Source organism: Salvelinus sp. IW2-2015, linkage group LG5 (genome assembly GCF_002910315.2).
Source record: "Salvelinus sp. IW2-2015 linkage group LG5, ASM291031v2, whole genome shotgun sequence".
Lineage (NCBI taxonomy): Eukaryota > Metazoa > Chordata > Actinopteri > Salmoniformes > Salmonidae > Salvelinus > Salvelinus sp. IW2-2015.
Window position 1 is genome coordinate 33,048,135 of NC_036844.1, and position 25,368 is coordinate 33,073,502.

Below are 25,368 nucleotides of genomic sequence, written 5' to 3' on the forward strand. Positions count from 1 at the left end.
TAGCTATAGTTAGCTTGGTCAACCAATACATCATAATGAGTAGCCTAGCTATAGTTAGCTAGGTCAACCAATAGAGGCCAAGTCTTTGAGTTCGTGCATCCTCCAAAGATAGAGAGGAACAGTTCATGGCTTGTTSAGAGGAAGGTTGGTCAGGGAGATGGTTGATGTAGAGCGGCTATTCCCAAACTGGGGCACGTGGGCACACGCAATGKCATCGGGGGTACKCCAAATAAAAATGTGATTCACATTTTCAAACAGTCCATTTAGGTGTTTTTTTCTCGCCTGAGTAGCCTCGTTTCACTGCCCCCACTGCCCCCAGTGAAATAACAACACAATGTCAAATACAGGTAGCCTAGTCAAATAATTAACATCCACTGCCAGATTTCTGGTTACGCTGCCTTGGCAAATCGTGCTGTTAAGACAGGTTAAGACACTGATTCCCTTTGCAACCACGTACCTATGTGAGAGTGGATTCTCTGCCCTCACTAGCATGAAAACTAAATACAGGCACAGACTGTGTGTGGAAAATTATTTAAGACTGAGACTCTCTCCAATACAACCCAACATTGCAGTTATGTGCACCCTTTGAAGCACACCCTTCTCATTAACCTGTGGTGAGTTATTCACCATTTTTGATGAACAAGTAAGGTTTTATATGTAAGATGGCTAAACGAAGAGCAAAATTATTGATTATTATTATTATATTATTATTGGCGCCCTGGTCCTATAAGAGCTCTTTGTCACTTCCCACGAGCCAGGTTGTGACAAAAACTCACACTCATTCTTATGTTTAATAAATGTATTGTGTAGTGTGTGTGTGGCAGGCTTACAATGAATGCAAAAAACAACATATGAGAGTGTGCTGACCCTGGTGCTAGAGGGGCTACGCAGCTGGAAGTTGGATGTTTGAAGTGGTACCAGACTATAAAAAGGTTGGGAACCACTGATGTAGAGGGCTACTCTGGGAACCAGCCTGAGTCATGTTTCTAGACACTGGACTTTTCCTCCTTCACAATGTTTTGCACCCACTTGGGTGATGCCTATATCAGTCCGGCTCCAGTCTTTTTTCATATGCCCAAGTGCCAAATAAAGACGAAAATCCATCACTATTTGATCCGAGCTCTTTTCATTGGATATGCTTATTTGGTTATTTTTGTACCTCTTATTTTGCTATCTTTTTTTCAGACCCATGCTTGAAAGAGACAAGACATCTAAATATAGTTATTAAACTGAGAGAGATAGGAGGGAGAACATTGGGATTTGAACTGAGAGAGATAGGAGGGAGAACATTGGGATTTGAACTGAGAGAGACAGGAGGGAGAACATTAGGATTGAACTGAGGAGAGATAGGAGGGGGAACATTGTTATTTGAACTGGGGAGAGATAGAGGGAACATTGGATGCTAAGAAGAGTAGAACATGAGACGAAGATAGGATGGGAGAACGATTAGGAGTTGAAACTGAGAGAGATAGGAGGGAGAACATTATGATTGAACTGAGAGAGATAGGAGGGAGAACATTGTGATTGAACTGAGAGAGATAGGATGGAGAACATTAGGATTGGAACTGAGAGAGACTAGGATGGGAGAACATTAGGATTAGAACTGACAGAGAGATAGGAGGGAGAACATTGGGATTGAACTGAGAGAGATAGATGGAGACATTGGATTGAACTAGAGAGAAGGATGGAGAACATTGGGATTGAACTGAGAGAGATAGGATGCGAGAAACATTGTGATTGAACTGAGAGATAGGATGGAGAACAATTGTGATTGAACTGAGAGGATAGGAGGGGCGAGAACATTGTGATTGAACTGAGAGAGATAGGATGGAGAACATTAGGTTGAACTGAGAGAGATAGGAGGAGAACATTGGATTGAACTGGAGAGATAGGAGGGAGAACAATGGATTGAACTGGGAGAGATAGGAGGAGAACAATTGGATTGAACTGGAGAGAGATAGGAGGGGAGAAACATTGGGATTGAACTGAGAGAGATAGAGGTGAGAACATTGGGATTAACTGGGAGAGATAGAGTAGGAGAACATTGCGGATTGAACTGAGAGAGATAGGAGGGAACATGTAGGGGTTGAACTCGGAAGATAGGAGGAGAAACCATTGGGATTGAACTGAGAGAGATAGGAGGAAGAAACATTGGGATTTTGAGAACCTCAATAGGATGGAAACATAGGGATTGGAACTGAACGAGACTTAGGATGGAGAACATTGGTTGACGAAACTGGAGAAAATGGAGGGAGAAACATTGTATTGAACTGAGAAGAAGATAGGAGGAGAAACATTGTGATTGAACTGAGAGAGATAGGAGGGAGAACATTGGGATTGAACTGAGAGAGATAGGATGGAGAACATTGGGATTGAACTGGGAGAAAAATGGTTCCAAAAGGGTTCTTCGGCTGACCCAATAGGATAACCCTTTTTGGTTCCAGGTAGAATCTTTTTGGTTCCATGTAGAACCCCCTGTGGAACCAAAAAAGGTTCTTAAAGGGTTATCCTATGGGGACAGCCAAATAACCCTTAAGGGTTCTAGATAGCACCTTTTTTTAAAGAGTGTAGGAAAGAGAACATTATGAGAGAGGGAAGAAGGCGAGAGGAAGAAAGGTCTCCTCTATTGTATCTCCACTATAGGGACATGCTGAGCAGTAGGCAGTGGGTCGTACTGTATAAAATAATGCCAGGCGGTTGTGTTAAGACATGACAGCCTGCCCTAGGGCTGTGTGGGGAGTCCTGTTAATGTAGATGGTCACTACCCATTAGCCTGATGGGTTGAGCACAGAGTTCCTACCCACAGACACACACACTGTCACAGTCACCCACCCATGGTGCAATAGGCCATGATACTGTCCTCACATTTCATTGGTTCTCTAGTCTGTACCACCCGACCTTTCAATCCTCATGTCCAGGCGTCCTCTGATTGTCTTTGCCTTACTTTACAACGCTACTATTATAATCCATAATAATGTAGTTTTTCCTTTTATCAATACATTTGAACCTCACCCCTCTTGTCTTGGACAGTACTACAGTAGGTCTTTGTCCTGCATGCCTTTAATTAAGAGCCCTTATGATTGCACCCTTGCATGTATWAAAAAAAAAAAGTTAAACGGTTAAATGCTGTAAATGTTGTGATTTCTCTCTGTTGGTTGATTACATGGTCATTATTGCGTCTCTCCGTTCTCTCTCCCGTCTATTGACTCTTTATTTATTCGGTGCTTCTAATTGACGTGTCACACAACAGGAAGTTCAATATATACTGAACAAAGATATAAATGCAACATGCAACAATTTCAATGATTTTACTGAGTTAGAGTTCATGGAAGGAAATCAGTCAATTTAAATAAATTCAATAGGCCCTAATCTATTGATTTCAATATGACTGGGCAGGGCTGCAGCCGTGGGTGGGCCTGGGAGGGCATTGGCCCACCCACTTGGGAGCCAGGTCCAGCCAATCAGAATGAGTTTTTCCCCACAAAAGGGCTTTATTACAGACAGAAATACTCCGCAGTTTCATCAGCTGTCCGGGTGGCTGGTCTTCGACGATCCCGCATGGGAAGAAGCCGGATGTGGAGGTATTGGGCTGGCGTGGTTACACGTGGTCTGTGATTGTGAGGCCAGTTGGACGTACTGCCAAATTCCCTAAAATGACATAGGAGGCGGCTTATGGTAGAGAAATTAACATTCAATTATCTGGCAACAGCTCTGGTGGACATTCCTGCAGTCAGCATGCCAATTGCACGCTCCCTCAAAACTTGAGACATCTGTGGCGTTGTGACAAAACTGCAKATTTTAGAGTGGCCTTTTATTATCCCCATCACAAGGTGCACCTGTGTAATGATCATGCTGCTTAATCAGCTTGTTGATATGCCACACCTGTCAGGTGGATGGATTATCTTGGTAAAGGAGAAATGCTCACTATCAAGGATGTAAACAAATTTGTGAACTAAATTGGAGAGAAATATAAGCTTTTTGTGCATATGGAACATTTCTGCAATCTTTTATTTCAGCTCATGAAACATGGGACCAACACTTTACATGTTGCGTTTATCAAATCAAATCAAATCAAATCAAGTTTATTTTATATAGCCCTTCGTACATCAGCTAATATCTCGAAGTGCTGTACAGAAACCCAGCCTAAAACCCCAAACAGCAAGCAATGCAGGTGTAGAAGCAGTTTATATTTTGGTTCATTATAGATGGCTCCACTGAAGATGAAGTTATATTATTTTATAGCTGTCATGAATGTGCTAATTGGAGTGTTTTTGAACCCTTCCTCCCTGGCTCTCTGTAGGTGAGTGTGTGACTGTGTGTAGGGCGCAGCCGCCATGCCGCTGGTTAAAAGATGCATCGAGCCCAGGCACCTGTGTCGTGGAGCCGTGCCGGACGGGGTCACCAGCGAGCTGGAGTGTGTCACTAACAGCACCCTGGCAGCCATCATCAAACAGCTGGGGGGCCTGAGTAAGTCTACACACCTGACTGACTGACTGACTGATTGCTGACTGACTGACTGACTGACTGAGTGACTGGCTGACTAACTGACTGACTGACTGACTGACTGACTGACTGCTGACTGGCTGAATGACTGCTGACTGACTGGCTGACTGCTTACTGACTGACTGACTAACTGGCTGCTGACTGGCTGAGTGACTGTTGAACTAACTGGCTGGCTGACTGCTAACTGACTGACTGACTGGCTGGCTGCTGACTGAGTAACTGCTGACTGACTGACTTACTAACTGACTGCTGACTCAATAACTGACTGATAGACTGCTGACTGATAGACTGAGTGGCTGACTGGCTGACTGAGTGACTGCTGACTGACTGACTCACTGCCCTTCTCTGTCCCTGACCCATGTCTATGCATGGTGTGTGTGTGTGTGTGTTTTGTGAATGCAGGCCGACATGCAGAGGACATTTTTGGAGAGCTGTTCAATGAGGCCAACAGCTTCTACATGAGAATGAACAGCCTCCAAGAGAGAGTGGACCTGCTGGCGGTCAAAGTCACCCAGCTGGACTCCACTGTGGAGGAGGGTAGGTGGAGGCAACGTAGGGGGGGGGGGGGGTCACAGCTGGGGGATAAGAAGGGTAAAATTATCTGCTGAGCATCATACAATACATCATCAATACATCATTCCCAGGACAATATACAGCAGAGCATATGGTATGAAAGCGTGAATGAGCATCAAATTAAGAGCACCATGGTAAAGGAGCGTAGTAAAACACACAGTTGCATAATGCTAGGGCTTCGCCAGGGCTTAGGGCCCAACAGCTGAGTCCCAGACTCCCTGCTGCTCCAATCACCAATACATTGGCTGTCATTATACAGGCTGGGATACACTGGATACTGTATATTCATCCTGTTCGAAGACTCTGCTCACAGTAATCCTGAACCTATGTTTACTGTTCTATTAAATTGTGTTTTTATTTAAGAGGAAGCATTGATACACCACTAATAAATGTGGTTTGTTTTCATGTTATTGAACATTCCACACTTGTAAACATTCTGGGTTGCCATGGCACTTCATTCATAACTGCCAATGAGTCAGTGTTGTAGTGTTCATTCATTGTGTTGATCCTTGGCATTCTGGTCCCAGTTTCGCTGCAGGACATCAACATGAGGAAGGCCTTCAAGAGCTCCACCATCCAAGACCAGCAGGTGGTGTCCAGGAACTCCATCCTCAACCCTGTCATGGAGATGTACCATCGCTGTGACAAACCTCCACCCCTCAACATCCTTAGCCCCTACAGGTTAGCCCTCAGCCAATCACATTACGACTTACTGAACCCCACTTTAGTCATTGCACTTCTCCTTTTACGTTAAGGTACAGAATTAAGCATTGGTGATGTGCAATTTATGTGTATTATAAGATAAGAGTTATAAAATGTAGGTGTCAATTGCATTGCCAAGGCCAGTGTCTCAGGTCAGGATGTGTTGTCATACAGGGATGACAACAAGGATGGTCTGAAGTTCTACACAGACCCGTCCTACTTCTTTAATCTGTGGAAGGAGAAGATGATCCAAGCAACCGAAAACAAGCGGAAGGAGAAGAGGCGGCAGAAGGCTGGTGACAAGGTGAGTGAGTTTGTGTGTATGTGTACGTGCACGTGTGTGAATGTGTGTTTTATGTGTATCTGTGATGAATTACTACTCTCTCACATTTTCTATATTTCGCTGCAAGCTCTTTGCTCTTTCTCTCTCTCTGTCTTTCTCTCTCATATATATATATATATATATATATATATATATATATATATTGTTATGACTGTTGGCTGTTTTTTCCCTCTCAGACCCTCTCTCCTTCCCTCCACCATTTGACATCAGGCCTGTCAGGATTAGCTCATTGCTCTTTTTAGACTGTCTGTGCAAAAGCCTCGGGATGTGGACGTGTGTTTAGACAGACATAGAGCATGGGAAGGAAAGAGAGAATGAGGGCTTATGGGGATAGGGAGCGAGCAAGAGAGGAAACATGGTTAGTGAATAGCATGGTCTATTGTGTTTAGCAAGATGAACAAAACCTCTTTCTAACACTACTAAGATACTGTATACATCTTAAATTGTCTAGGGGCTGTTTGATCTGTATGGCTGCAGAGTTACAGTACGGCTGGCACGATAGAAATGGAAAGCTAATTTCCTATTGAGCCGTCATCTGCAGCGCTGAATGCAGTCTCCGTAGGAACCAGTCTCCGTAGGAACCAGTCTCCGTAGGAACCAGTCTCCGTAGGAACCAGTCTCCGCAGGAACCAGTCTCCGCAGGAACCAGTCTCCGCAGGAACCAGTCTCCGCAGGAACCAGTCTCCGCAGGAACCAGTCTCCGCAGGAACCAGTCTCCTCAGGAACCAGTCTCCGCAGGAACCAGTCTCCGCAGGAACCAGTCTCCGCAGGAACCAGTCTCCGCAGGAACTTTGCCTTTAAATTTCAATCAAACTGTAACGCTGAATTTCCGCGATACGAATTGAATAGAGCTCTTAATTAGAGGAAGCATGATGATTTATTAAATAACAACTAAGACGTAACTCCACCACCAGCTGTAGCAGAACTGAAATGTATTACATTATTCTCCCCGGGGCTCCCGCCAGCTTCTCCGGGATCGGTTGCGTTACCGCACTGGACGCCTCGCGGCGCCCATCTCCGCCACTCCGGATTCGGGGATCTGAACCCGACTCCCTTTCGATCGGCCGGGGGCGACGGAGGCCATCGCCCCTGCCTTCCGAACGGCGTTCGCCCATTTCTTAGGACCGACTGACCCATGTTCAACTGCTGTTCACATGGAACCCTTCTCCACTTCGGCCTTCAAAGCTCTCGTTTGAATATTTGCTACTCCCACCAAGTTAATAAATGAGCTCGTACATGTTCTACAGAACCTTCAGGAAGAAATCACACCCCTCCACTTTTTCACAATTTTGTTGTGTTAGAGCCTGACTTWAAAATGTATTCAATTGAGATTTTGAGTCACTGGCCTACACACAATACCCCATAATGTTAAAGTGGAATTATTTTTCTTTCGAAATTATTATATATATTTTCCTTTAAATGAATAGCTGAACTGTCTTGAGTCATTGAGTTTTGAATAATACGTTTCATGTGTGTAATAGCAGTTTTTAACATGATTTATTAATGACTACTCCACACATACAGTATCTGTAAGGTCCCTTAGTCAAGCAGTGAATTTCAAACACAGATTCAACCCTGAAGACCAGGGAGGTTTTCCAATGCCTCGCAAAGAAAGGCACCTAGTGATAGATGGGTAAAAAAAAAAGCAGTCATTGAATATCCCAATTACACTTTGGATGGTGTATCAATACACCCAGTCACTACAAAGATACAAACGTCCTTCCTAACTCAGTTTGTTTATCCCATGTGTAACTCTGTTGTTGTTTTTGTCGCACTGCTTTGCTTTATCTTGGCCAGGTCTCAGTTGTAAAAGAGAACTTGTTCTCAACTGGCCTACCTGGTTATATAAAGGCAAAATAAAAATAAATAAATAAAAGTTCCTGGAAAGGAAGAAAACCGCTCAGGGATTTCACAATAAGGACAATGGTAACTTTAAAACAGTTACAGAGTTTAATGGCTTTGATAGGAGAAAACATTGTAGTAACTCCACAATACGAACCTGATTGACAGAGGAAAAATAAGGACGCCTGTACAGAATAAAACATTCCAAAACATGCATCCTGTTTGCAAAAAAGGCACTAAAGTAATACTGCAACAAATTTGGCAAAGAAATTCACTTTTTCTCTATATAWTTTCAAGCATAGTGGTGGCTGCAGCATGTTATGGGTATGCTTGTAATCACTAAGGACTGGGGAGTTTTTCAGGATAAAAAATAAATGGAATGGAGCTAAGCACAGGCAAAATCCTAGAGGAAAACCTGGTTCAGTCTGCTTTCCACCAGACACTGGGAGAGGTATTACCATTTCAGCAGGACAATAACCTAAAACACAAGGTCAAATCTACACTGGAGTTGTTCACCAAGAAGACAGTGAATGTTCCTTAGTGGCAGAGTTACAGTTTTGACTTAAATCTACTTGAAAATCTATGGCAAGACCTGAAAGTGGTTGTCTAGCAATGATCAACAACCAATTTGACAGAGCTTGAAGAATTTTGAAAAGAATAATGGGCATTTTTGCACAATCCAGGTGTTGAAAACTCTTCTACTTACCCAGAAAGACTCACAGCTGTAATCACTGCCAAAGGTGCTTCTACAAAGTATTGCCTCAGGGGTGTGAATAGTTATGTAAATTAGACATTTCTGTATTTCATTTTCAATACATTTGCYAAAATGTCTAAAAACACATTTTCACTTTGGAATTATGGATTATTGTGTGAAGATGGGTGAGAAAAAWWTTWATGGAATCCATTTTGAATTCAGGCTGTATTTAGAATAAGTAGAATAAGTCAAGGGTATGAATACTTTCTGAATGCACTGTATGTATGGTTTATGCTAGTTCTATAGTGAGTTTTGATTGTTTTGTCCCATACGGAGGGTTTATACTATCTAGTATGGCTCAAGTCCTCCTGACTTCAGAGTCTGAAGAGGCTCTTTGATGTGAAATGGTAATGCATGGACAGCCACACCAAGCACCAGAGAGCCGCCCCCTTCCATTATGGGAGGTCTCAACCCCCCAGAAAAAAAGGTATGAGAGAACCAATCAAAAGTCTCAACATTTCTGGGTGAATATTGCATTGAAACGGACGGACTCCTTTCCAGAGGTCTCTCTCACTGTGTACCACAGTGGGTCGTGCCAGCCAGCCATGGGTCGTGCCAGCCAGACGAGAATTGTACCCCATTCTGATGGCATCCTCTGACGCAGTCCATATTTCTGTATTTGGGCTGCAGTCAGTGTTATGTGTGCTTTCTGATGGTGTCAAGTCTAGTTTCCTCGATATTACGAAAGGTGTACCGCAAAGGTCGATTTTGTTCTATAAATAATATTGGTCTATCTATTGGTCTACCAACTGTTGACCAAGCTATGTTAGAGCTGCAATCTGATTTTGTTACATTACAAAAAGCCCTTGTTGATTTAACACTTGAACTTAATGCGGGCAAAACGAAATATATGTTCTCTAATTAACACAAGAATGTCTCAGATGGACTACATACATTATATACACAGCAGCATGTGGACACCCCTTTAAATGACTGGATTCGGCTATTTCAGCCACACCCGTTGCTGACAGGTGTATAAAATCAAGCACACAGCCATGCAATCTCCATAGACAAACATTGGCAGTAGAATGGCCTTACTGAAGAGCTCAGTGACTTTCAAGGTGGCACCATCATAGGATGCCACCTTTCCAACAATTCAGTTCATCACATTTCTGCCCTGATAGAGCTGCCCGGTCAACTGTAAGTGCTGTTATTGTGAAATGGAAACGTCTAAGAGKAACAACGGCTCAGCCGTGAAGTGGTAGGCCACACAAGCTAACAGAACGGGACCGCCGAGTGCTGAAGCACGTAGCGTGTAAAAATCGTCTGTCCTCGGTTGCAACACTCACTACCGAGTTTCAAACTGCCTCTAGAAGCAACGTCAATCGAGCTCAATGCCAAGCATCGGCTGGAGTGGTGTAAAGCTCGCCACCATTGGTCTCTGGAGCAGTGGAAACACATTTTCTGGAGTGATGAATCACGCATCACCATCTGGCAGTCCGACGGACGAACTGGGTCTGGCATGTACTTGGAGAACGCTACCTGTCTGAATGCATAGTGCCAACTGTTTGGTGAAGGAGGGAGATCTTAACGCTACAGCATACTTTATGGCACTAGTTTGGGGAAAGCCCTTTTCTGTTTCAGCATGACAATGCTGAAAGGATGAAGGCTATTAAAGCAGCAAAGGGGGGACCAACTCCATATTAATGCCCATGATTTTGGAATGAGATGTTCGATGAGCTGGTGTCCACATACTTTGGCCATGTAGTGTATTTACTCATTGGATGATTCTCTCATCGAGTGCATTCCCGCCTATAAATATCTGGGCGTTTGAATTGATAAAGATCTAAGGCCTAAAAAACATTCGGAAGAGCTAGTTAAAAATGTAAGATTTAAAGTGGATATTTTTTTWATTTTTTTAAAATATGTCTTGCCTCTCTCTAAACAGCAGGAAGCAGATTATACAATCAACTTTCCTGCCAATTTTGAACTATGGTGAAACCATTTATCAAAATGCAGCAGACACCACTCTAAAACCTTTGGCTGCAGTGAACCATAGCACACTTCGCTTTATCACAGATGACAGGTTTAATACTCAACACTGCATCTTGTATCAAAAGGTCGGCTGGTCCTCGCTAAAGTCCCATACTCCCTTTCTGTTTACAAATCTCTGCTGAAAAAGCTTCCAACCTACCTCACTTCACTGTTATGAGATACCAAACCCGCTCACAGGGATGGTTAACTCTCTAGGTTCCACTAGTCCGTACCGGTCTAGATAGATCCGCTTTCAGTTTTAATGTCCCCCATTCTTGGAATAGCCTGCAGAACTCCCTGTTTTGTGAATGCTGTTTCCCTGGTGTCGCCATGGCACTTTATGACTAGTATTAGATGTGTTGTATGACAGTTGCAGTTGTTTTGATTGAATGAAGAGATTGTTGTGATTGTAATGTTGAAAGTTGTAACTTGTAGTTTTTTAAGTGATCATTTTGTATTGTTGTATTGCTTTTTTGCTATGCTTGGGGCACCTTTGAAAATGAGACCCTGGTCTCAATGGGTTTCTCCTGACTAAATAAAAGTCAAATAAATGTATAGGTTTGTCTCTTCTATGAGAAGAAACAGGTGGAGGACCCCAGCCTTATAGGTTTGTCTCTTCTAGGAGCAGAAACAGGTGGAGGACCCCAGCCTTATAGGTTTGTCTCTTCCAGGAGCAGAAACAGGTGGAGGACCCCAGTCTTATAGGTTTGTCTTTTCTAGGAGCAGAAACAGGTGGAGGACCCCAGCCGGGAGGTGAAGAAGGTGAGGAAGGCCCGTAACCGTCGTCAGGAGTGGAACATGATGGCATACGACAAGGAGTTCCGCCCAGAAAACCGCCTCACGCCTTCACCCTACCATGGCATGTCCTCTGAGGGATCTCTCTCTCCAGACAGGTCAGTAGGGATGCACTGAAACAATCAATCATTCAATCATCAATCAATCAACCAAACAATCAATCAACCAACAAACCAATCAATCAAATACTTTTTTATGAACAATTGTATGATATTGTGATATGTGTGCCACTAAATGTAAATGTACAAAATCTGCTCTCTGCTGCCATCTACCTAAAAGTTTGAAAGCCTGCATGCTCCTTAAAACCCTTTACACTGATGGAAATTGGCCTGGTTGGATAGGGCTAAATTGAAATGTTTCTTACAGAATAAATATGAAAATGCATGAGCATGGTAGCAATTGAAAGAGAACAGTTAGGAGATTATGGAACAATGTTTGACTAAAGTTGAGGACACAACAGTTTGCCTGACACAGGACTGAATCCAAACAGTACACTGTTGATTTTATGTGCATTTTACATTTCCTTTTTTGCCGCATTTGTTGATAACGAAATCTGAAAATACTCTGGATATATTCAGTAACATGATAAGACTATTCCTGGAAAATATGGGGTAGGTACAACATAAGACCAAAAAAATACAAGGGTTTGAGTTAGAGGACTAACTGGTGTCTCCAAGTGGCCACACATCTCTCCCAAGTGTGCCCAGTTCCTAAGTCATTTCAATGCACTTTTATGACTCAAAGAAGAGTCTTCAACTATAAAGGTGTTTTTTTAAGTTCTCTTAGCTGTGCTGTTGAGGAACTAGAGCAAGCACACTTTTCAGTGTTTTGTTTGGAACTCAGCCCTCCCCCCCCCCCCCCCCCCCCTCACACAATTACTGTTGTTTACGCAATCCAAAAACAGCCCATTATAAATCAATCTGGGTCAGATGGGCATCATTTGAAAGCTTGTTCTATTGCCAACATGTCTAAATAAGTTATAACGTACGATCTTACAGTTAGGCTATCACAGGGCAATTCAAGGAAACCAATCATAATTTGTGTGCATACAAGGAGCCATGCATGCATTCAGGTGCGTGTTCCACAGCGAATTTCCTTCACAATAGTCAAACCATGTTCAGTCTGTTCAGAAGAACCCAGGGTATGACCTCATGTTATCTGGTAACTGTACATCAAACAGGCTTGTTCAGAAGAACCAGGGTATGACTCCATGTCATCTGGTAACTGGACATCAAACAGGCTTGTTCAGAAGAACCCAGGGTATGACTCATGTTATCTGGTAACTGTACATCAAACAGGCGTTTCAGAAGAACCCAGGGTATGCTCCATGTCATCTTGTAACTGTACATCAAACAGGCTTGTTCAGAAGAACCAGGGTATGACGTCATGTTATCTGGTAACCTGTACATCAAACAGCTTGTTCAGGAAGAACTCGGTTGACTCCATGTCATCTTGTAACTGTACATTAAACATAGTGATGATAAACTTTGACACTGTATATGACATGAGTTTTATGATATGGAAATGTGAAGTGCATGTTTGGACTCACGGGTGTTTGGATTGCTTGTATGACATCAAAGAGGTATTTATTATAACCCTCAACGTCTCATCTTTCAAAATACATCGAGTCCTCTTAATGTACAGCATGTCTCTCACTCAGACAACAAACATGTGGCAAAAGTTGCCCAATTAGCAGGAGGGATGGGGGCAACTTGTTGCGTTCAGAACGGCTGTCAGTCAAAACACATACAGCGCTGTGAAGCGCATTGCATGAGCTCTGACATAATTTACTGCGTTCCATATCAGTGACCAAATCTGCAGTCTTAAAGGGATACCATATAATATTCTACATTGTACTCCAGCAATACTGTTATGTTTTAATAGTTGGCTCCTTGGTTTTAGATGACACACCCATTCTTTAAGACCTCCATTGACATGAGACTAGGTGTATGTTGAAAGTCTTTGATGATCCCTTGCTCCTCATCAACCTCTATCTGTGGTTTAAATGTTCCAGGTCTGGTATGTCTGATGAGCTGTCCTACCCTGCCAGCCCTAACCACCCACCCCAAGAGGGAGCTGTCTTGGGTCCTGATGGGAAGGAGCACCTCACAAGCCCCAACCAGACCCAGTCTCTGGACCGGGCCTACCGACCCCCTACTGCCGGCACAGCTGCAGCCCAAGCCCGCCAGCACTCCCTGGGCCGCGTGCAGCCCAACCAAGGATCCACACCCACAGATCCCTCCCTAAACGGACCCCGGCCTGCAGCTGCCAAAGAGGCTAGGTGTGTAGCTGGCTACCCCTCTCGTCTCTCCTTTCATCTCTCATCTCATCTCTCTCTCGTTTCTCCTCATCTCTCCTCTCGTCTCTCCTCTCGTCTCCCCTCTCATCTCTCCTCTCGTCTCTCATCTCATCTCTCAGCTTGTCTCTCATCTCATCTCTCATCTCCTCTCATATCTCCTCTCATCTCATCTCTCACCTCGTCTCTCTTCTCACCTCGTCTCTCCTATCGTCTCTCCTCTCATCTCCCCTCTCATCTCTCATCTCTCTACTTATCTCTCCTCTCATCTCGTCTCTCATCTCGTCTCTACTCTCATCTCTCCTCTCATCTCTCCTCTCTTCTCTCACCTCATCTCTCCTCTCTCCTCTCTCCTCTCCTCTCCTCTCTCCTCTCATCTCTCCTATCATCTCTCGTCTCTCATCTCTCCTCTCCTCTCCCATCTCTCCCCTCTCCTCTCATCTCATCTCGTCTTGTCTCTCTTCTCTCCTCTGTCATCTCTACTCTCATCTTCTCTCTTCTCTCCTCTCTTCTCTCATCTCTCTTCTCTCCTCTCATCTCTCCTCTCTCCTTCTCTGACTACGTTTCTTCTATTGTATATAAGTTGAATGAAAATCTCAAAGCCCATTCTATCTACAGTAAATGCCACAGGCATATATTTGATTATAATGTAAATGATGTAGTTCTGGACAGGCCCTGTCTGACTTGATTGGTTTTCTGTCATTGTTCCACAGCGGTCACCAGATGCCAGAGCACTTTATCCCTCCGGCCCCACCCCCACCTCCTCCCCTCATCCCCTCAGCCCAGACGGCCTTCGACAGCACAGCAGGGCCTCCCACCCTGGCCCCTGCAGGTCTCCCCACCCTGGCCCCTGGCACCATGGCCGCCCTGTCCCGCCCATACAGCCCCTCACCCCCTCCACCCCCACCCGGCAGCTACTTCCCCTCTCCATCCCACCCTGTCACTGGGGGACCCCCTGTTGCCCCTCCTCCACCCCCACCTGGTGGCCCCCCAACATTCGCTCCCTCCCCAGCCCATGCCATGCACCCCTCTGGGAGCACACTGCCAAGGAAGGGCAAGGTGCTAGGCATCCCGATAAGCGACGCACGCAGCGACCTGCTGTCAGCCATCCGCAGAGGTGAGACCCTCTGGTTCACTAGGTGGAAGGGCCAGGATTACACAGCACGATCTGTTTACATTAATGTACATGAAAAGATAGCCCAGCTACTAGTAACATATATACAGTAGGGAAAGTATCTTTTGACAGTAGATTACTTGTGTTGTGTCCTCAGGCATCCAGCTGAGGAAGGTGCAGGAGCAGCGTGAGCAGGAAGCAAAGAAGGAGCCAGTAGGGAATGACGTGGCCACCATCCTGTCCCGACGCATCGCGGTGGAGTACAGCGAATCAGATGAGGACTCGGAGCCTGAGGAGAACGAGTGGTCAGACTGAGGCGGAGAGGAGAGGGTGGGGCAGAGCAGAGGGCTAGGACTTACTGTACTCACCGACATACTGCTGCTATTCCAATACCAGGACACACACACACAGCATACTACATCTCGATTGACCTCTTGTTAGGGAAAGTAGATGAGACACTTACACAGTATGACAGTATCCATTAACTAGTCAGATACTGTATGGGGAAAGGAGGGGAAGGAGAGGAGGGGAAAGGAGGAAGCCACAGTGGGTCTGGGGGGATCTGTTGGAACCATGCACAGCAAGCTTATACGTACATACAGTGCATTTGGAAAGTATTCAGACCCCTTGAGTTTTTCCACATTTTGTTACGTTACAGCCTTATTCTAAAATTGATTAAATTGGTTTTCCCCTCATCAATCTACACACAATACCCATAATGACAAAGCAAAACAGTTTTTTAGAATTGTTCACAAAAATTTATAATACATTTAAAAATTAAATCCCATTTACATAAGTATTCAGACCCTTTACTCAGTACTTTGTTGAAGCACCATTGGCAGCGATTACAGCCTCGAGTCTTCTTGGGTATGACGCTACAAGCATAGCACARCTGTATTCGGGTAATTTCTCCCATTCTTCTCCCATTCTTCTCTGCAGATCCTCTTAAGGTCTGCCAGGTTGGATGGGGAGCGTCGCTGCCCAGCTACTTTCAGGTCTCTCCAGAGATGTTTGATCGGGTTTAAGTCCAGGCTCTGGCTGGGCCACTCAAGGACATTCAGAGACTTGTCCCGAAGCCACTCCTGCGTTGTCTTGGCTGTGTGCTTAGGGTTGTTGTCCTGTTCATCAAGAATCTCTCTGTACTTTTCTTCATTCATCTTTCTCTCGATCCTGACTAGTCTCCCAGTCCCTGCCACTAAAAAACGTCCCCACAGCATGATGCTGCCACCACCCTGCTTCAACGTAGAGATGGTGCGGTGCAAGGTTTCCTCCAGACGTGACACTTGGCATCCAAGTTCAATCTTGGTTTCATAAGACCAGAGATTCTTGTTTCTCATGGTCTGAGAGTCCTTTAGGGGCCTTTTGGCCAACTACAAGTGGGCTGTCATGTGCCTTTTACTGAGGAGTGGCTTCCGTCTGGCCCCTCTACCATAAAGGCCTGATTGGTGGAGTGCTGCAGAGATGGTTGTCCTTCTGGAACGTTCGCCCATCTCCACAGAAGAACTCTGGGGCTCTGTCAGAGTGACTATCGGCTTCTTGGTCACCTCCCTGACCAAGGCCCTTCTCCCCCGATTGCTCAGTTTGCCCGGGAGGCCAGCTCTAGGAAGGGTCTTGGTGGTTCCAAACTTRTTCCATATACGAATGATGGAGGCCACTGTGTTCTATGGGACCTTCAATGCTGCAGAAATGTTTTGGTACACTTCCCTAGCTCTGTGCCTCGACACAATCCTGTCTCTGAGCTCTATGGACAATTCCTTCGACCTCATGGCTTGGTTTTTGCTCTGACATGCACTGTCAACTGTGGGACCTTATATAGACAGCTGTCTGCCTTTCCAAATAATGTCCAATCAACTGAATTTACCACAGGTGGACTCCAATCAAGTTGTAGAAACATCTTAATTAAGGGGCGGCAGGTAGCCTAATGGTTAATGCATTGGAATTGTAACCGAAAGGTTGCAAGATCGAATCCCCGAGCTGACAAGGTAAAAATCTGTCATTCTGCCCCTGAACAAGGCAATTAACCCACTGTTCCTAAGCCGTCGTTGTAAATAAGAATTTGTTCTTAACTGACTTGCCTAGTTAAATAAAGGTTAAATAGAAAATAAATAAAAAGGATGATCAGTGGAAACAGGATGCACCTGAGGTCAATTTCTCATAGCAAAGGGTCTGAATACTTATGTTAATAAAGTATTTCTGTTTTTTATTTTGAAAAAATTTGCAAATAAATCTAAAAATCTGTTTTTGCTTTGTCATTATGGGGTATTGCGAGTAAATTGATGATGATTTTTATTTTATTTWATCTATTTTAGAATAAGGCTGTAACGTATCAAAATGTGGAAAAAGTCAAGGGGTCTGAAAACATTCCGAATGCACTGGGTAAAAGGCCAATATCGCCGATAGTAATAATAATTTTTGACATTTCTATAGCGCTTTTCATAATCCCCAAGCGCTTCAAAAGCAAAAAACAAACAAGCAATACATCATCATGAGTAGCCTAGCTATAGTTAGCTTGGTCAACCAATACATCATCATGAGTAGCCTAGCTATAGTTAGCTTTTGTCAACCCAATATCATGTCATCATGTAACTAGTCTTACGTTAGCTAGGGTCAACCAATACATTCATCATAGCTATAGTTAGCTTGGTCAACCAATACATCATCATGAGTAGCCTAGCTATAGTTAGCTTGGTCAACCAATACGTCATCATGAGTAGCCTAGCTATAGTTAGCTTGGGGTCTGAATACTTTCTGAAGGCACTGTATATGATTATAATATAATACACAAGGTCCAGTATAAAGGTGTTTATTTCATGAGTCATGATATTGTAGTTTGAATATTATTTGTGGTTTCAGTTGCATATCTTCCACCTGTAAATGAGTCAGACAAAAACCACAATGTTGTTTTCAAGGTGAAGAGGCCAATGCATTCTTTCAACTAGTCTGATCTGTAGCTTAATGCACTTAAATATTTGTCTATTGAAAAGTATTTAGTGTTCTGTTCTGGTTCTACTGTGCATATGAAGAAGATGCCACGTCAAGTGTATATCAGGTTGGTTGATACTTTTGGACACATGGTACTGTAGTCGTAACTGTGTCATCAACACAACTTCTTGTGATCTGAGGGACGTCCCTTTGTTTTACTTGTCTACAGTGTTGTGGTTAAGTATTGATACCCTAATTGGCAGTGTGTAACATCATTTGTCGTTTTTGGTGAACATAATTTGCTGAAGATTTGCTGGTTGACTAACGACTACCGTGTCTGTGTGTGTGCCTTGCTGTTCATTTATTTTCTGACTCTTTTTAATGTTGAAGGCCTGAAGAGATAGTTCTGAATTATATATTTTTTATTTAACCCTTATTTTACCAGGTAAGTTGACCGAGAACACATTCTCATTTACAGCAACGACCTGGGGAATAGTTACAGGGGAGAGGAGGGGGATGAATGAGCCAATTGTAAACTGGGGATGATTAGGTGGCCATGATGGTATGAGGGCCAGATTGGGAATTTAGTTTGGGAAATAGATAGTCCTGAAGAGGTAGTGGTTGATTTTTGGTGTGCTTGTCGTCCAGTTTGACTAATGTCCTGCTGGAGCAGACGAGAGAGGAGGGGCATAGCAATGTTTCAGACATACTGGTCCTATGTTCTATCAAGTCATATGTTTATATTACTACTAATGTGTTTTACAATTCATTGTTGTATAGATTTTTGTAGCACTGCTTGTAAAATGAATTTGGGTATCTAGATATGAAATGACTATCTATCTATCACATTGATCAAACCTAGTAACAATAGTGCACGTATGAGTAGCTAATAAAATGAAATAAGTGTTATGATACCTTACTTTTGTCTTGGATCCTCTTGTGACTGCTTATCACTGACCTATTGCACTGATATAACTACCCTATTGTACTGTACCACTAGAATATGAATAACCAATTTATGCACTGGTTCTGAGAGACATTTGTACATTGTTATTTTTGCATGTACAGTATGACCCCCACCCACCTCGCAGGCCATCTGGCCATCTGGGATGACAAGAAGGGCATAGAGACAAATGAACTCATGAGATCTACGACATGGGAGGGAACAGCTCATTCTGAGCCAAGGACATGACAGTATTTCTTGTCCAGCTGTAGAGCCACATCCTAAGGATGATATTTTAATAAGGTCAGGTAAATCCCCACTGGATGTGGTACTGTATGTATAATGATAAACTAGCTAATGCATTTATAGAGGCTGTGTTGTCTGTTTTTGAATGCGTATTGTTTCTTTCCAATGTTTGTAGAAGGTACCGGAACCTTCCATTGGTAAAGTATTTTGGAAATGACTCCGTATCTCTTTCTGGTCCCATGTGAAGCAGCACTGATATTAGTGGAGTGTTTATTATTCTAAAAATATGAAATGTTATTTAGCAGATGCTTTTATCTTAAGGTACTTGCAGTCATGCATGCATACATTTTACATACGGTTTGTCCCGGGAATCGAAACCACTATTCTGGCGTTGCAAGTGCCACGTTCTACTGAGATACAGAGGACAACGAGACAGATTTCACACCAGACAGATACAGATAGCTGTTGTTGGATCCTGTTTGTTTTCCTGCTCCCCTCAAAGGCAGTGCCATCACACTAGGCAGCGGTCACTGAGCCTCCATCTGTCCCAGGGAGCATAGAGCCAGGACCCCACTGAGTCACCCACACCAAACAGAAACATGGTAAACAAAAACATTTATTGGCCTCTTTCACAGACACCTGGTTTGGATGTCTCCTTGCTACAGATTTGGTTGATGACCTTTGTTACAAAAAAACCAAACTAAAACACTGTCTTGGTGACAATATGGAATATGGTGAGGTGTTTTGAACAGAAATGAACCATGCAACAAAGAGTGCCCCAGCATCTTAAGAAAGCAAACAACTTTGACAGTAGCTTTTCAATTGTTTTGGTATAAAAACAATCAATCCTTAAATACATTTCTAAACTGGTTGAACAAGACACATTGAAGTGGTTTTCCTTAAGACAAAATCATAATTGATTATTTAAAACAAATAAGAGATACAAACTACATACATTTATTTCAATAAATATATAAAAATATAGCTTTATATCAATATGATAAGACCTTAAGGACTTCTAAACCCTGTGAGAATACTAGATCTTGACATAGCAAAATCAAATCATGCTGACAGTGGAGGATGATGACCAAGGAGATCAGTGTTTGGGACAATCATTTGAATCATACACAAACATTCCATTCAGTATTACCACAAGCAAAGCTTTGTGGCACACAGGAAACAGCCTTCAATTCAATAGTGATGACTCTAGTTGCAGAGTTCCCTCCAACTTTGACTCTAATCATAGCATATCAAATTGAGGGTTTCAATTATTGTCGATTGCTTATAGCAGCTCTTTGACTGAACTACTAGTGAATAGGCAGTAGATGAGCCTACATTCTGTAAGGGCTCTCCACACACATCTCAAACAACAGACATTGCATTATCATTCAAGTACTGAACTGTCCACCATACATTACTGAAGTCATAGTGATGCAGCTACTGTATTATACAGTCATAAACTGACAAGTGGCTAGTAGTTATGTATAGTGCTCACGTTCTATTGAGAAACAACATGTAATGTCATTCAGTTTATCACTATTAACACACAAGTTATACATTATTGCCCGTGAGACAAAGTAAGGCAAAAACAATTAAGACATTAGAACATTTGTATTCACCAACTATTGGAATGAGTGCCATTACAGCAGAACAAAACTGTAGCCTACAATTTGCATAATTTAGCTTTTTCTTAAATGATGCACTGCAACCATTCTGTACAACTACCCTATAGACATCTATGTGTACATGGCCTAAATATTGATTTGTTGTGAAAAGATGAGAAAATAGGGTTCATCAAGGGTTCTTTGGGAAGGGTGATAGTTCTATGTGGAACCATCATYACTCATAGAACCCTTTGAGCCCTTCAATGGTTCTTTACAGTTCACAAAAGGTTTCATTGTTCTTTTAGTGATAATAAATATTTAGGGCCAGCGGCTCATTCGAATATTTTGGGGCCTGGTGGTCATTCTAGTTGATCTAATCTGTTGTGTTATGCCATGACATGTTATATATGACTATGGCCAGAAACAGTGTCTTGTGAAAGACTCATGTGTGGCCTTGTGTCAACTGAGAACTGTTGTCTAACTCAGTTGTTCTCCATTTTTTCCTCAGGCACCCCAGCAGTTCCAGAGCTAGCACACCTGATTCAACTTGTCAATTAACACAATAATAACACCTATGGAATTTTAACAATATGGCTAACCAGAATAAAAAAAACTGAATCTACAAAGAACTGTTTAGATTGAGAAAGGTTATTTATAGAACCATTCTGCATGAAGGTTATATGAAGAACCATTAAAAGGGTTATATATAGCCCCAAAAAGGGTTGTAACCACAGCGGAACCTTCTTTTGGTGCTCTATAACATGTTTTAATGGTTATTTATAGAACCTTATGAAATTATTATTTATAGCGCCATACAGGTTCAATTTAGAATTGATTTTTTTTAAATATATAGCACCAAAAAAAGGATATACTATGGTAACAAGCAAAATGCCCCTTTTTTGGCACTATGTAGAACCATTTGTTTTTAGTGGGCAAGCAACAAAAATATGTCACGACATCAGAAGTCAATCCAGATGTCGATGTGTAAGGTCTACCGAGGGTCTAGGTAGGCTATAGGCATACAGATATTGCACGTAAACTATTGTAATTATAATCAAGTAGTGTTGCGCATGTCGAATGCAAGGGGTTTCCCACTTTAAACATTTAGAGTGGCCCGTCACACAGGGAATATATGATACTGTCTGGGTGCGTTCATTTGGAAAACCTTGGCTGACACTATTTAGCTGCTTTTGTCTTGAATTAAAAAAGCACACAAATTAGGCTTATTCTCCACTCCTACAGTACTAGCTACATAGCTCCCATTACCAGGCATATGCGTGCTTTATCGAGTGGGCGATGGCTCACGTTTCGTTGTCCATGGGGCTGAAACGGCTTTGCGGATAACGCTGAAATACAGAGAATTGTCCACTCATTTCAGCATTTCCCCCTCGCAATAAACCACGCGTAAATCACAAATTGGCTCACTTTTACTTGCCCCACTATATGACAGACTGAAGGGACAGTTTTAACATATTGAAGGTGTAGAGACACGGTAAATCAGTACCACGTTTCGGCATCCTTCTGATGAACATTCAACAACCTTTGATAAACATTATTCCCAATGAATTGAATCAATACGGGGACATTAGGAGTAGTTTCCTTAGCCCTATTGTACTGACACAGAACAGGTATTTGCCTATTGAGTTAGGGGCTACTTTGAATGCTTTATGAGCAACACCGAGTCACTGCACATGACATGTACAGATGCATCAATTATAATCTAAAGGTTGTAATATGAGGCCTCGCTCGTACAGTGAAGGCTACTACCTCCATATAAACGCAGCAATACTGCACAGGTAGCTCTGGGACAATACACTTCCTTTAGAGAAATTGAACGGCTTTATTTTGAGAGCAGACATCCTAATGCTATGCTCAGTAAAATATACAAGAGGACATCAGACGTACAGTAGTTATTCAATACACATGAAATGCAAAACAAAACACCCACAAATCTTTTCGGATTAGTCATTAAGATTGTGATGTGCTTGTAACGACTTGATTAGAGGCTATAGGCTAACATACAACAGTTGCCTAGACAACACTTGGTGTCCTTGGTCGCAGAGGGAAGTTGGAAGATGCACATCCACAACAACAAGCCAGTCTCATAGATTTCTGTATCTCGGGATTTCTGAAAGCATAAATGATGGGGTTTATCATAGAGTGACAAATGGCTGGGAGAGCGGTGACGTAGGTATAGATGGGGGGGTATCTGATGTCCGCCACCAGAGAGTACATGGCGAAGGGGATCCAGCACAATGCAAATGTGCCAAGGATAATGGAGAGGGTGGAGACCCCTTTAGTGGTGGAGGAGGAGTGGGAGGTAGTCATGAACTGGTGCTGCACGGCGATTTGCTGCGCGTGACGAAAAGCAATCTTGCAAATCTGGAGGTATAGTTGCAAAATGAGTGCGAATACAAAAAGAAGAGTCACAGCCAGTGCTGCAGCGTGATTCTTATCAATGGGAGCGCAAATACTGCACGTCGTCTCATCCTTAAGGCAGTTCCAACCCATGATCGGTAACGCGCCCAGAGTGATGCTAGTCACCCAAATGAGCACCAGTGTGACGATGGTAAAAATCACTGTTCTTTCCGTGTGGTAAGTCAGTGCGTTGTAGAGGGAGAGGTATCTATCCACAGTGATTGCCAGGATATTGAGAACGGAGGCCGAAAAGGCAGTGATGAGCAGTCCAGCTGATAGCAGCGTCGCGAATCCCGTATCAAATATGTAGGTGATGGTGAAATTCACTATCAAACCAAGCCCTGCCAGTAGGTCCGCAAAAGCCAGGCTCCCTATCAACACGAACATGGGCGCTTTCAGGGTGGGCGTGTAAATAATTAAGGCAATCACGATTGCATTTTCACAGGACATTAGGGTCCCTGTGACACACAATACTATATCCCAGGGATTCACGCTGACAGGCACCGGCTCCAGCTCAAATGTTGGAGGTGGCGTGGAATTCCCTCCTTCTTGAACACTCCAGATGGGGGAAGAGTTGTTTTGGAATTGGTTACTCATAGCTGCGGCAGAGAGTGAATCATCACTGAGAATGACAGAGAAGGGGAGGGGGCGCAGATAGAGAATTTCAGAGTGATCACCGTGGGAAATGTACAGTGTAAAGACACTTGTGTTCAAGAGTGTCTTACATATTTCCAAATAAAACATTTGTCTCATTAGACAGATGCACGCCAAATTGCGTGAATGCATGGCCAAAATGCCGCCTTTTATGCATAAAGTATATTAGCGGAGTATCACCGATTAGTCAAATTATAACAGTTCAACTGTGCTGTTAGTGTACTTATCATTTCCTCCGTTGACTCCCAATACATACAACAAAGAGTTAAATTCAAATGAGAGCCCCTCTGTCGGGACTACTGACATCAAGGATTGGCTGTTTGAGCAGGAATTTATAGAAAGGATAAAAATGGAAATGAATGGCTTGTCTTTGATCTAATTTTAGATCCATGTCATTTCGATTAGTAATAGCATACCCAAACATTAGATATGGGTTGTTTCACTCAGGGCAAGTTAATATTAATATTATTAAAACACACATGTATTCTTACCCTCTCGCGTGATTATAAAGGACTTCTAAGGTCAAAAACCAAATGATGTCATTTCTGTGAGAAAAGGGTTCTCTCTTGTCAATCATTTAAACACGGACATACTATATAGATATATAGGCTGATCACTAACCAGTGCATCCGTGCGTGTCACTATGCCTCAGTCAAGTGATGTTGAGATGGCTTGTTGAGGTCTGCCCATACGCATTCCTTGACAGCTGTTCACAGGGAAGATGGAGATATTGGGCGCGCGGGTGAAGACTATAACCGGTAACCGCCGGCACCGATATATAATATAAAACCTCTGTCTTCTTTTACCGTTATTGTAACAAATKTTTTCTGATTCGATTTCTCACAGGAGGACGTTAAGACTTGGCTGACACACCGCTAATGATGTTGGCAATTCGCTGGCATTGACTCTTGCTTGTTACTATCCTATTGGTCCTGTGGATGATTCTCCAACTGACGTCAAGTGCTCCCACTCCATTCTTCATTCGATGTGTGATTCAGAGCTTGTGGAAGAGGGTGACACAGCATAGAATTTCAGAAATAAATACTCAATACTATTCGCTGTTTCGGGTTTATTTATTTTATGTACTTTTTTAAGCTAAGGCCTGGTATTTTTTTCCAACTACATTTTAATTGCGTGGAATATAATATATTCACACAAGGATCCTAAGAGTTAGCTTGCATCTTGTTGACCTCCGTTGATGAGAATGGTTCCAGCATCTGATTGAGTTGATTTGAAGTTCAAAGCACATTCCTCCCTTGAAAAAGTGATACCAGTATGAGTAGAGAACTGTGTTGTCCTGGAACCTGCAGGTGGCAGTAGATCACTTTAAAGAGTGGGGGCGACATCTTTTGGAAGTTTGACCATGCCACTGGTAAGTAGAGTAGCTGGCTAGCTGGTTAAAAAAAGACTCAAACTAGCTGACATGCCTGTCAAAAACAAAAGTGAATTTTTACTATGCAGAGTTATTTTATTTTTCCCGGAATTATTAAGACCAATGAACTTTCACTAGTAATGTTTTAAACCCTCCCTCCATATATCCTCATGATCACTGTAAGAAGTCTGATCAACTTCAGGAATCACCTTCTAYTACTAGTTACACTACATAGAGGAAGGTGTGTGAGCATGGTCTGCCAATAGGGAAGCATAGTGGTGTTGTTCTCACCCTTCACTAAACACTTGACCTC

At 43.0% G+C, this 25,368-nt stretch overlaps 2 protein-coding genes across 2 annotated transcripts in view; one reads left to right on the forward strand and one right to left on the reverse strand.

Moving 5' to 3' along the window:
• Positions 1-19,224, forward strand: part of LOC111964366 (actin-binding protein WASF3-like) — a 27,905-nt gene extending 8,681 nt beyond the window's left edge. Inside the window, exons 2-9 of the mRNA XM_023988245.2 lie at positions 4,301-4,467; positions 4,906-5,040; positions 5,604-5,757; positions 5,953-6,082; positions 11,412-11,584; positions 13,501-13,767; positions 14,496-14,899; positions 15,054-19,224. Of these exons, the coding sequence (XP_023844013.1) occupies positions 4,335-4,467; positions 4,906-5,040; positions 5,604-5,757; positions 5,953-6,082; positions 11,412-11,584; positions 13,501-13,767; positions 14,496-14,899; positions 15,054-15,211 (1,554 nt within the window). The 5' untranslated portion in view covers positions 4,301-4,334 and the 3' untranslated portion in view covers positions 15,212-19,224. The remainder of the gene's footprint in view (positions 1-4,300; positions 4,468-4,905; positions 5,041-5,603; positions 5,758-5,952; positions 6,083-11,411; positions 11,585-13,500; positions 13,768-14,495; positions 14,900-15,053) is intronic.
• Positions 19,225-19,610: 386 nt separating this feature from the next.
• LOC111964369 (G-protein coupled receptor 12-like) lies at positions 19,611-24,605 on the reverse strand. The gene is made up of 2 exons (XM_023988250.1): positions 24,305-24,605; positions 19,611-23,651 (listed from the first exon to the last, which is right to left on the reverse strand). The coding sequence occupies exons 1-2, from the start codon at positions 24,310-24,312 to the stop codon at positions 22,643-22,645; spliced, it is 1,017 nt and encodes a 338-aa protein (XP_023844018.1). The 5' UTR covers positions 24,313-24,605; the 3' UTR covers positions 19,611-22,642.
• Positions 24,606-25,368: the final 763 nt, after the last annotated feature.